The following is a 13,111-nucleotide window of genomic DNA, read 5'->3' on the forward strand; positions in this document are numbered from 1 at the left end:
GTTATCTCTACTCTTGTTCTTCTGTAAGTGTTTGTCACAAATGAGGTGCACTACTCTATTTGTCCGACTTCTGCCATAGTTGGTCAGTGTCCGTACATCTTGGCATTGGCTGAAATGGAAGAAAGACACAATTCACAAGTTACTTGAAATACCAGGTATTTGAACAATACTGGAGAACCCCTAGCCAATATATCTTCTGCGAGTCCTTGAGAGCTATTTTTCATTCCAACCATCCAGCTGGCTGTGCGCTCACCTCCCTGCACTTTCAACCTGACCAGGTTTTTCTAGCTCACTACTGGGAATCTCATCATGTCAAAAGGCCTGCTAAGGTGCAAGAAGTTACCTGCTCCTTTTCCCCTGCTCACAAAACCCACTTGCCTGTCAGAGAAGGTGAACAGGATGAGATAACATGGATTGTCCTTGACAAACCCATGGGGATAGTTGCTTATGACCATACAAATTTTACGTGCCAACAAGGAGACCTGGGTTTATTTTATTCTCAAATTGCACAGCCTAGCCAGAAATTCTTTTTATGACCTTTCTGCTTTGTGAAGGTATAAACTGGACGTGTTCCTTCCCTGTTTTGTAAACTCAATCTATTCTTAACAATTTTTCTCAGAACATTGTTAACAAATCTGATGTCAGCTAAACACAGCAGAATTTGCCCATCAAAAAGCATTTATCTTACCTAAGAAATTCTCTAGCCTGTTCACATCTTATTATAGCTCTTTTTTTACACCTTTTTATTGCTATTAGTAACCTGTGATCAGATTGAGATGACTTCAAAGTGTGAACCAGGGCAATAAAAATCCATCTTTCCCAGCATATTCTATTATCAGCATTATTTTCTTCATTTTTCCTGTTGATCAGTTATCTTCTCGCTTCTGTATAATAATCTTTTAGCCAGACGGTGTTATTTCATGCTGAGCAATCTTCTTCTCTGCAATTAGTCTCCTCATCACTTCAAAGAGCTATAAGAATTTTGTTCAGATTTCTTTTAAAGTACAGCTCTTCCCTACTTTTGCATTCCACTCATACCTGGTACCTGACAATCTGCTTCTACAGAATTGCTCAGTCAGTCTTATATTCTTACATTTAATTCACTTATTGAGCTTCATAGACCAAGTTTTACTGGGTGTGAACTTCTCCCTGTGCCACGTGCCACAAAATGTGTTCATCAGGCACTAGGCTCATGGTGCCACCTACTCCTGTCCCCCCAAGGCCTCCTGATTTAGCAGCTCACGTGAACCTGCTCGTGAACCTGCTCGTTACTCACAGCCTCTTCTCAAATTCAGCCTCTTCCAGCAAACGAGCCCTTCTTTGATCATCTAGCACATTAATGGGGCACATCAACAGTTCCAGCACTGCCCTGCTAATAATACTTTGCTGCAGCACTCATTTGTAGTAATTGCAAAGTTACTGCTTTTAATTGATCTGGAGTTTCTTGACAGAAAAAATAAATTAAAAAAAAGGCTGTATTAACATGTTTTGTAATCCAAAAGAACAGAGATAACTTGTCTGATGTTGTGGGAGAGAGTCCGAAGGAAAAGGAGTGACGCACGTTTTGTTTAATTTTCCTGCCACTTGGGAAAGAAATATATCCTGCCCACACAAACCTAGAAGAACTAATTCTGGTGTTAGTGAAATGCTACAGTTTTGCAGCTGGAAAACAGCCAGCGCCTCAGTCAGCAGCAGAGCCTGCAGTGGGACATCCTGCCCAGAGTTTTATTATGGATTACTCTCACAGTCTGACCCTTCTCCTTTCTTCTTCTTCTCCACAGATCATCAACTCGGTGGTACTGCTGATTCTGCTGAGCGCCCTGACCGACCCTGACCAGTACCACCTCACCAGTGCCGAATTAGGGGGTGAATTTGAATTTATGGATGATGCCAGTGAGTACAGGCTGCCTAAGCACTAACATTTTTTGCTCCAGCATTCAAGTAGCTGTCCTATTGTTTCAGTAATTATTGTCCTTTAATTATTTATTCCCCTTGGTATCTTACAGATGCATTTTTATTGTGAAAGATGTATTTGTGGCACAGTTCAAGCTGGCTGCCGATTAGTAGCCTTACCTGTTCCCTGTGCTGTTTTCTGCCTTACCAGGGCACAGCCAGTCCCCAGATGCAGACTTTATGCCCCAGCACAATGCTGAGAGCCTCAGGGGGGGGCTGCAAAATGCAATGAATGCTTGGCCTCTGATGTGGCTGCACACACGTAAGACCATGTGCTGCTGTTTCTGTAACCAAATGAATGCAGTCACTCATGTTGTACATTTACACCCCCAAGTGCACATGGCATGACTTGCCCCAACCTGTAGTGATAGATGCAGATGTAAGTATTAACTGTACAGTCATAGATGTATAGGGATAACACAGGGCTGTTATCTCTCACCAAAGGCCATAGTAATCTTCAATGCCATTTATTTCTCCTGCAAAAGCCTCCTGCCCTTTACAAATGCTTCTTTCTTCCATAGCAGTTTTATTTCCAGGGCAATGATTTGGTGGCGTTTGGTCTGCTTGTTTGTTTTAACTGTTTGAGCAGTATCTAGAAAATTTTCCCTTGTATATGGTTCTGATAAAAAATGTCTACGTAATTGTTTTTCTGTTCACAAGATTGCTACGTTCAACATTTCCCACTGCAATCTGAAATAAGGGCTCCCATCAGTCCCACTGGTGCCTTGCTGCTCAGGGCCACACATCTACAGCAAAAGGTTCCAACTCATTCCTGCTGAAGCCAATAAAAATATCAGCAGGAAAAGGAGTAGCTCTACGCATGAGAAAAATAATTATGACCATGGTGTATCAGAGCTGCTGGGTTATTTGTTAAGGGATGCTTATTTCCACAAGTTCCTTACTGCAAATATGCCTCAAAGGCTTACATTTAGTAACAGGGGGCAATTGCTACTTTATTGTGTCTTCACTGACAAAGCACCAACAACTTTGGACTAAAAATCTTTTTATATAACTGGATTTAAGCAAGTAGGGACCGTCATACATACAGATGGGCTCCTAGCTGATTCTGACATATTAAAACTGACTGCCGTGTCCTAATTCTCAGAGATTAACCTTGGTAATGACTGTCTGTCAGTGTGGTTTTATATAGCCGACATCAGAGGCCTGCCAGTGCCCAGGGCTTTAAAATAGTAATTCTGTTTTGTAATGCAATAGCTGTCAGATCAAGTACATTGGGGATTTCCATCTACACTTGAAAATTGTATTTTCTATATTTTTTATTCAGGTTTCTGAAGTGAGCCCTGAAAGGCTGTAAAAGGATGGCTTGTGGGCCAGGCAACTTCATTTCCATTCGGCAGAGGGAACATTTCTCAAGCAGTTATATTATGAACGAACATGTGAATTAAGGTCTCCTTTTATTCTTTGACTCCCTCTAGCTTAATGCCTTACCGAGTAAGGCAGCTGAATCAGGCTGCTGACTTTTATAGTCATTGGAAATAGCTGGCATGAGAGATTTTTATTTTTATTTTTTTTTAATATGACTATATTTGTTCAAATCAGAGGAAACATTTTCTTGTGAGGTAAAACATCAAACAAACTTTCACATGTTCTTCCCTTGTCCCAGTTTTGTTTGTCTATTTTTCAGCATATATTTCCTAGGTTAGCTGCATGTGCTGAAATTCTTAGATGTGAAACCATGCATACAAAATACAGTAAGATACATTGACTTTTACACTTTTAAATGTCCCAAAGTTGTTATCTGCACTTGCAGCCCAGAAAGCCAACCATGTCCTGGGCTGTATCACAAGCAGCGTGGCCAGCAGGGCAAGAGAGGAGGTTGTCCCCCTCAGCTCTGCTCTCGTGAGACCTCACCTGGAGCCCTGCGTTCAGCCCTGGGGCCCCCAGCACAAGGACATGGACCTACTAGAATGAGTCCAGAGAAGGGCCATGAGGATGATCAAGGGGCTGGAGCCTCTCCTATGCAGACAGGCTGAGGGAGCTGGGGTTGTTCAGCCTGGAGAAGAGAAGGCCCTGGGCAGACCTTACAGTGGCCTGCCAGTGCCTAAAGGGGGCTACAGGAAAGCTGGGGAGGGACTCTGTGTCAGGGGGTGTAGGGACAGGACAAGGGGGAATGGCTTTAAACTGAAAGAGGGGAGGTTTAGATTAGGCCTCAGGAGAAATTCTTCACTGTGAGGGTGGTGAGGCCCTGGCACAGGCTGCCCAGAGAAGCTGTGGATGCCCCATCCCTGGAGGTGCTCAAGGCCAGGCTGGATGGGGCTTTGGGCAACCTGGGCTGGTGGGAGGTGTCCCTGCACATGGCAGGGGGCTGGAACCGGATTGTCTTTAAGGTCCCTTCCAACCCAAACCATTCTGTGATTCTGTGCTTGTACTGACAAATAATAATGATATTAGTAACTTTTATTCTCTGCTACTTTGGTTGCCCCTATCAATAGCAATCAAAAGAAAAAGAAAAGAAAAACTAACAAACAAAATAAACAAACAAACAAAAGCAGATTTTGCATGTAAAATTGTCATTCCTTTTCCCTCCCTCCTCAAATAGACTTGTTGGTCAAACCTCTGCAAATAGTAACTGGAAACAAACTTTTCAGCTGAGTAACAGTAGTGGAGGTAAGGCTCACCTGACATTGATGACAGATTTTCCCTTGGCTCCCAAGAAACCAGGATTCTCCTCATATTTGTATTCATATTTCTTTACGACTGTGCTAAGGCCTGCTTTATGGACAATTTTCAGTTTTCTATTCCAGCAGTGTCACAACTGTCTGTCACACTTAGAGCCAGAGCCAGTCAACTGGGAAAGATTTGAAAATGCCAGTGCAGCACCAGTTCCTATGCAAATCAAATGGCTGCTTACCCTTAACTTCAGGGTTTAGGCTGCAGCATGGTTCCCAGGGCATTGCCAGAGGCTCTGCACCAAGTGGTCGATTAAGCAGAGGAAGTATCTACCTGAGCACTTGGAAAAAGCTGTAGGGCAGAGCTTTTTCTTTCTATTCTAGAAAGGGAAACAAAGGGGGAAAAAGCATCTGCCAGGACTTGCCTTGTGGCAGATGGATGTGCTGAGTGACAGGGGCGTGTGGCTTGGCTGCCGCCCCGAGGTGTGCATCTGGGAACTGGCAGTGCTCTGGGCTTTCTCTTCTCTGCTGGCTGCTCAGCTGAGCCCTTTCAGCCTCATCTTTCTTTCCATTATTTCCTCAGAACCTGGGGGAGTTTATGAACTAGAAGCTGGACTGGGAAAAATAAGAAAGAAACACGTGAGCTGCTCAGTGCAATGCTTTTGCTGGTAAAAGCATGATGATCCCTATACGGGAAATGGAAAAACCCTGTAAGTCACTCTGGCTTCCCAGAGGGTTTCACCTGAGACTCCTGCTCAACTTTTTCAAGTGTGCAGGCTATGATCCTGATGTGTTATAGCTCAAATGAGCAAGGAGTGTTGCTTGTTCTTATTTACAGCCCTCATGGTGTCACAGGTGTGTGTGATCCTTCCTAACCCATATGACAACCAGTACTAAAATCCTGCCAATGCCCTGTGGGAACCCATGGGAACACTGACACCAGTGTCTGCAAATCAGGCCAAAATCAGCTGATATTCCTGTCCAGGATATGCAGACGGGGTGAGGGGTGTCTGTACAGGATTGAGTGGAACAGTGGGCAGGCTGGTGGGATGGTCTCCTTGCAGAACGTGACTTGCACCCCAGGGTGCAAAAAGATTTAATTCAAGTAGATGTATTTTTATAAGGAAACCTATAGATAGCAGACTTGGACTTCAGCTGGGAGAGTACGATGGAGCATGTACCCTTCCTGCCCCTCTGCATCAATATCACTGGTGTAGTATGAGCCCCATGTTACAGGGAGGGGAAAAAACAAGATCCTTGCCCCAGCACAGCATATTTGGGGCTACATCTTACCCTCTGAAGTAAATGAGCTGGGCTCAAAGGTGCAGAATGCTCTTCTCTCTTTCCTTCTCACTGACCTCCTTCTTTTTCTGGAAAGAAAATGTCACTGATGCAGGGGCTGGACCCCAGGAGCAATGCTGGGAGCAGGGGCACAGAGGTCCCACAGGCAGGCTGGAGGAGGAAGAGAGGCAGTAATCCTCAGCAGGCTGTAACAAGGCCAGGCTGCCAGATAAATAAGGCTGGGAGGGCAGATATAACTGCCTGGGGATCGTAGGCTGCTGCTCAGCATCTTCTTGGTTCCTCCAGGGTGGGCAGGGGAGGAGCTGGAGGATGGGAGGTCATGGCCTTGCTGCGGCTCCTCGCTGTCTCCCTGTGAAGTTATCAGAGGCAGAAAGATGTCTCCCCACAAGGCTCAAGAGAGAAAAATCCAACTCAGTTTCTTTAAAACCAAACAGAAAGCTCAAGAAGCCACGTAGAGCAGCAGGCTATGCAAACACCTCAGTGGTGCAGGTATAGCTCATCTAGTGAGTGCCACAGGATGTACAGCGTGGCTGGGGAACAAATCACATGCCTCTGCTGGCTTCTCATTCAGCGTGCTACATATCTGGTTTCACTCTCATTAATTGAAGCTGACACAACCCAAAAAGCCCAGTGAAGCCTTAAATGAGGAAGGATGAACTTGGGCCAACAAAGGCTTGGCACGGCTGCGCACGGCTCGAGTGGCACCAGGGACCAGGCTTGCTGAGCTCTGGCCATGAACCAGAGCTGCCAGGATCACCAGCACAGCCAGGCCCTAACTGCTGTGTCTGCTGCAAGCAGCAATGACAGCAGTTTCCCCTTGAGACAGGGAATAGGGACTGGGATTATGAATGAGCAGAATAAATAAGAGCACAGTGCCTTCAAACTGATGGCTAAAGTGAAAATATCGATCCAAGAGGCTCTTTTTCAAGAGCTTCAATTGAGGCTGGTGGCTACAGGTGGCCGTTCCCACATCTCGCCTTTCTTTCATAATCTTGACTGCACCGGGAGTGCTCAACATCATTGTGATTTCACAGGAGGTTTGGGGGGCAGTCAAAATAAAAACCACACAAATAAGAGCATACAAACAGACTGCAGAAACTGTTGTTAGCACAGGTTCATTTTTGTGCGTGCTTCTGTCTTGAGGACAGAATACCAACCACCTGCAACAGGTATAGCACAGGCCTTAACTCCTAAAAAGCTGGAATCTGCTCGTGATAGTGTAGCTCAGGTGTCCAAGCTGGATACATGAGATGAGTATCAGGAGAAGAAAGTGCCTCTGAAGAGCAATTTGTGTTGGAGGGCAATTTGGGAAGCACTGAGATGTCATTCCCTTCTGCATTACAGGGACCCTGTGTGTCCTCCCCATGGCATCCACAAGCCAGCATGTGTGAAGTTTTGGGTACGAGGCACTGTGAGTAAGGAAATGGGGACTCCAGGCCCTTGTCACACTACAGGGGCTTAAAAGTGCCCAGAAAAGAAGCTCCATCCATTAAATCAGGAATTAGCCTGCAGTAAGGTCTCTTCTGCTGCACTGGAGTCCCTGTCCAGATCAGGCCCCTTCAGGGACCTTCCTGCAGGCTCCTGGGCACCTTTGCAGGGCCACATTTGGATGCAGACAGGGAGGTGAGGGACTGTCCCTTGCTGTGGGATGCTCCTCAGAAAGTGCTAGAGTTAGGTGTCATGGCAATGCTGTGGTCAAATGGAGGCATCTTCACACTTCAAACGCCTCCAAAGTCAGGCAGTGATAGGTAGTGAGCAGCCTGAACACAGCATTTCTGTGTCTCAAGTCCCCCAAATACCTCACGGAGGCAGGCAGTTTCCACGCACATGGTAAGAGCACTGTGAGCAGCAGATATCTCACGAATACTCACAGAGCTGGGACTTCTACAAGTCATGTCCTAAATACCTTGCCTCCTCTCTCCTCTTTGTGCTTAGCCTCTGAAGAGCAGTAGCAATGTTCAGTTGTGCTCCCAGACCTATTGTCAGAGCAGGGTCAGAAATACAGCCTCTCACTTCTGGCATCCTAAGGCCGGTGATTATATCTAGGGAGGTGTATAGGAAAAGACCAAACATACATGATTTTTACCCCCCAGGATCTCCTTCCAGCTGTCTGTGGCTTAGAAACTTCTTAAATCTAATGAAAAGTTAATTGAAAGTTCAGCAGCAATATAAGAAAAAAGACAGGAGTCCTGTAAATACTCCAATCAAATATGTAAAGAATATTTTACTTCCTTTATTATTTCACCTTTACTGACAGTTATACTTCTTCATTAATAAATCATGTATCTCTGTACTATTCCTGGTTGAAATGAAAGTTTGGAGTACATTATTTCTGTTGTAAGATACCCCTACTTGCCTTGTCTACTTCTGCTTTTAAAAATGTATTTCTGCTTCTCCAAAGTGTTTATAAAGATGTGAGCAATGATACGTGGCAGCTGTTACTGCAAACACAAGCCACAGTATTCATTCTGTCCTTTCTTTTTCTCTCTCTCTCTTCTCTCTTTTTTTTTTTTTTTTTTTACACACCCATGGGAGCTTGGTCATTCTTTAGGTTAGTTGCAGAGTAGGTGTGGCAATAATGAGAAGATCCTGATCTCCCCAAGGTTAATTTAAACTTATCTATCTAGTTCAATGCAGACATCCTTTCCAAGGCTGTAAACTTTTGTAGTCTGGGAGGCATGTCTGCAACCATGGGCGAAGATGTGACAGTGGTTCCTGCTGACTCACACAAGACAGATAGACTTCAGCTGCCTGTCCTGATACCAAAAGCCGTCTCACAGCAGGCAGAGCAGGGTACAGGATGTAACGGTACCCGAGGGGCTGGTATCAGCCAGGCATCCGGCTCCTGCTGAGCTCCATGTGTCTGGCAAGCTCAGATTTATCTCCAATGGTCACATTTTGATTTCAGCACCGACTCTTCCTGACTACAGACATGATCGTCCCAGGCAAAATAGTCTTCTAGCCATTCTTTCCCGGATGTTTGAAAATCTTTCAGAAAAAAAAAAAGGAACAATTCACAGCATCTCCCCAGCCTTATCAGGGCTGCATAGGCTTGTGCAGTGTAACCACTGCTTTAGCTTCTCATAATTTGGAGATTTCCCACAGGACCCAGAGATTTCCTCCAGCAATGGCTGCATGATGCACCTGGCTCATCCCCACCCACCCACGCTTCCCATCCTGCCCTTTGGGATGCTCAGCACTAAGCAGATGGCAAAATAACTGAACCAAGCTCTGATTTTTTCCTGCAATCACTCATATGTGTTTCTTTTTTTTCAGATATGTGCATTGCCACAGCAATTTCTCTTCTAATGATTCTGATTTGTGCAATGGCTACGTATGGCGCGTATAAGGTAATTCATTACATTCCATAAAGATGTGAAGCAAGTGAACTATACAACTGCAAATAAAATGAAGAAAGTTGCTTTCTAACAATTTTGTGTTTATCTGAAAATTGAGGGGAAAAAAAAAAAAAACCACACACACCAAAAAACAAAACAAAACAAAACAAAGAAGTGGCAGAGCTGGTTGTCTAGATGAGTGCTATGACACAGCCCCACGCTGGAGGCTGCTCAGATGTGTTTGCTCTCTGTACTTTCAAACAGGAGTAAGCTCTGGGCAAACTGTAAATTCAGGGAACTGAATCTTGTTCCTACCAAATTTAATGGATTTTTTTTCCATTCCCTCCCACATGAGTGGTTTGTCCAGATATTAATCCTATTTATTTGGGAAAAAAAAAGTCTCATGTGGTTTTTAAATGTCTCAGTATAATGAGCTACGGGGCTTGCACCACACACACTGCAGCAGCTCAGCAGCCAAGCTGGCTTGGCCAATCTTTTTGGCTGAATATTGTATTTCTTTTAGCCTATTTTACAAGTTATTTCCTCTTACAGCTTCATGAAATATAACATTGCATTCTGTCAAATATTCCTTAGGTTTCAGTGCAGAAAGATATATATCCTCCCATTTTAGCTTGTGGTTGATGTGTTTTTATTTTATTTCCTTTCTAGCAACATGCGGCTTGGATCATCCCTTTCTTCTGTTACCAGATCTTTGACTTTGCTCTCAACACATTGGTTGCCATCAGTGTACTTGTCTATCCCAGCACAATTCAGGACTACCTCCGCCAGCTGGTAAATTACGTGACTTTCACAAACCTTTTGGGGCATTGGGGAGAACTGTGTAAGGTGCCCGGTTTGTCCCTTATTTCTAGCCAGTGGTTTACTGTTGACTTCCTATGCAGTCCTTGAACAGTCATCTCAGTTTGAGCTTGCTCATCTATATTCCACACCCTTGCGAGCTGCATTGCTAACTTACATTGCTTACACTACAGTATCTGTGCAGATACTGTAACTACACAGATACTGGAGTTTTGTGATGCTGTGGAAGCTCTCAGCACCATTTCATTAGGAATGAGGATGATAGTGCAAAAGAGAGATCCTAAGAGATTGCTTTTGGATTCAGAGTTACTGCATTCATATCCAGTGACTTATTTTTGTTGCTATACCAAGGATGTTTTGTTGCTCCTTTGAATTTATGTAGCGGCTTTAACACCGATTTCTTTAGACAGGAGTTAGATTCAAGGTAGGTTTGTTTTTGCTAGAAAATATTATCAATCTGTCTCATCTTTGGGACAATTAAAGGCTCCCTTCTTGACAGGTTCTACTGTGGCCAAACATTCATAATCAGTACTGTGTGAGCTACAGTATGCGACTGCAACCACCTAAAGTGAAAACAAGCAAATCTTTCACCTCTGGTCCTGGGCTGTGTTTGGATGGGTTCAGATGGAGTTGCAGAGCTCTGGGACAACTTAACGCTGTGGCTGTCTCTGAAAACCTGCCTTGAGAACTTGAATGCAGATTAGTTTGGCTGTGAACTTTGTTATGTGGATGGAAAACCACCTAGGGCATTATAAATAACAGGTAATGAGCAACAGCAGGCAGATAAGTGGCTGCACAAATCTCTGGGAAGAGGCAATGTGTCAAGCCAGCGGGAGCTGGGATGCATCAGGGACCTGTTATCCTTCACCTTACTTAACACCCGCCCACAGTCACAGCTGGTGCTGCACTGGAAGAGAAGCAGAGGAACAATTCAAAAGGTACTCAGAGATAAGGGTGGAAAAGAACAAATTAAGGCTGGAGCCCTCCTCTTCACCCTTTTCCTGCAGCCTCTCACCATGGGTCGGTGCCAGCCCCCCTCCTGTGGCAGCACGAGGACCAGCTGCAGCTCTGGAGCTCACACTCCCCATCCCAGGGGGCTCACTGTAACCAGGTTTTGTTTAATCTTGGTCCTTGAGGGAAAATATGAGGGAGAAAGCAGCAGTCTGGGGCTGGGAGCTGCATGCTGAAGAGCTCCTGTTCTTGTTGGTGCCACATTTGGAGCCAGCTCACCAGGAGGGCAAAGGATGGCCAATTCCCTCAAAATGTCTGCTAAGACATCACTGCCTTTGGCCCTTCGATAGCCAAAATACAAAGAGCAGACCCTGGAGGACACTGGAAATTGTGTAGCAGAGCTCTTTGTGAGCCACGTTCCCGTTTTGACCTACATTTCTAACAGCAACTCCAAGGTGTTATCAATAACTCCAGGAAGGACATGTTTTTCCCTCCCGGTCAGTGGAGCCACCATCTGCCTCACACATATATTTGGGTTTTCTTCTGTGATGCTTTTCCTGTGGTACGCTGAGGCATGGTGCTGACTTCAAGAAAGCTGGAGATTTAATCTCCTTATAAGAATTTTCCACACTGTTGAGATGTTTTATTTCTGGCTAGCTCAAATTAGTGAAACCTTCATTAGAAGTTACCAGAGGTAAAAAAAATAACTAACAACCTCAGAGAAAAATCTATAACTGCAAAAATGCCAAAAGACTACTTACAAGTATATTAGAAATGAAAAAGAAAAACTTCTAATGCAAGGAGAGGCCATTTGTTGGGCAGAGGTGATAAATATACTGATGCAAAGAAGGCAGGAGTGTTCACCAGCTATTTCTGCTCTGCATTTGGAAACAAGCAGTATAACATGTTTATGTAGCTGGGGTTTTGGAAGTACTTTCTATTCGCTGACAGTCAAGAAACATATTAAAGAGTTTTCACTCTGAACACACCGTTTTAAAATGAGCAAGCCCAGATAATGTGCACTCTGGAGTGTTAAAATGTCTGATTGCACAGATCCTTTCTTGCTGTTGTAAATCATCTTCTACGTGAGTAATGAAATTGCACAAGGCTTCATGAGTGCTAAACTGTCTGTGCTCAGAAGGGCAAGGGGAATTTTCAGGATAATTATAGGCTGATTAGCCTGACATTGCTACCAAGCGGAGTAACAGAAATGCTGAGATGAGAGTCAATTGACAAAGGATTAGGACAGAGAAATATGATTAATGACTGCCAGCATGGTTTCACAGCAAATCAGTCCTGCAGGGAAACTCATTTTCTGTCTCTGACAAGATTACTGACTTTGTCAATAAAGCTGGGCAGGGGCACAGTAGACCTTTGTAAGACATTTGACTTCGTAGCACGATGCTCAGAACATCAGTGAAGCACTAGATCAATAAAGGATGTAACAAATGCATTAGATCACGTTAGATGGCAGATGGAATAGGTTTGTGGTGCCCAAGAGGCCATTCACAAAGGTAGTGCCAACCTTGGGAGAGCTTTCCTAGGTCACTGTCCAAAGGGACCAAGTCCTCTAGAGGAAGGCTGAGAGCAGGAGCCTAATCTAGTAGTGCTGTGTCATCCTCTGAAAGACCGTACCCTGCATTGCCCAAAGTGAGCACATCTCTGCATTTCCCAGAGTCAGTACTTGTGGCTTTTCCCAGCAAAATCACTTCTAGTAAAACCTGTGGCTGACACAGAGACTGATGGAGATGTAAATAACATTATGGACAGAACCATTACTCAGAGTGAGCCACATTGATTAAGAAGCTGAGTTCATTCAGCAACATGTGTTACATTGCTAAATGTGAATAAATATTAAAAAAATAAAAAAAATATTAAAAAATACAGATGAGCTTATACCATGGCAACTGCAACTAGAATGCAGTGATTTTGTAAGCAGCCTGGGGGGAACTAAGTGACAAAACAAGAGTTCACTTTTTTTTTTCTTTTTCTTTTTCTTTTATTTTTTGCTTGCAAATACTATTCATGAGATTTGTGGGCAGAAGAAAATAAAGCAAAGAATAGTAAGATAGGAAGCTCTCCTTCTCTGTTGATCACGTAGATTATGTCTATCTACTT

The 13,111-nt window shown here is 44.2% G+C and overlaps 1 protein-coding gene across 1 annotated transcript in view; it reads left to right on the top strand.

The window, feature by feature from the left end:
* LAPTM4B (lysosomal protein transmembrane 4 beta) overlaps positions 1 to 13,111 on the top strand; it is a 60,938-nt gene that overhangs the window by 14,463 nt on the left and 33,364 nt on the right. Inside the window, exons 2-4 of the mRNA XM_032181151.1 lie at positions 1,782 to 1,893; positions 9,162 to 9,235; positions 9,893 to 10,015. Of these exons, the coding sequence (XP_032037042.1) occupies positions 1,782 to 1,893; positions 9,162 to 9,235; positions 9,893 to 10,015 (309 nt within the window). The remainder of the gene's footprint in view (positions 1 to 1,781; positions 1,894 to 9,161; positions 9,236 to 9,892; positions 10,016 to 13,111) is intronic.

The sequence above is a fragment of the Aythya fuligula genome, chromosome 2, assembly GCF_009819795.1.
Source record: "Aythya fuligula isolate bAytFul2 chromosome 2, bAytFul2.pri, whole genome shotgun sequence".
Classification (NCBI taxonomy): domain Eukaryota; kingdom Metazoa; phylum Chordata; class Aves; order Anseriformes; family Anatidae; genus Aythya; species Aythya fuligula.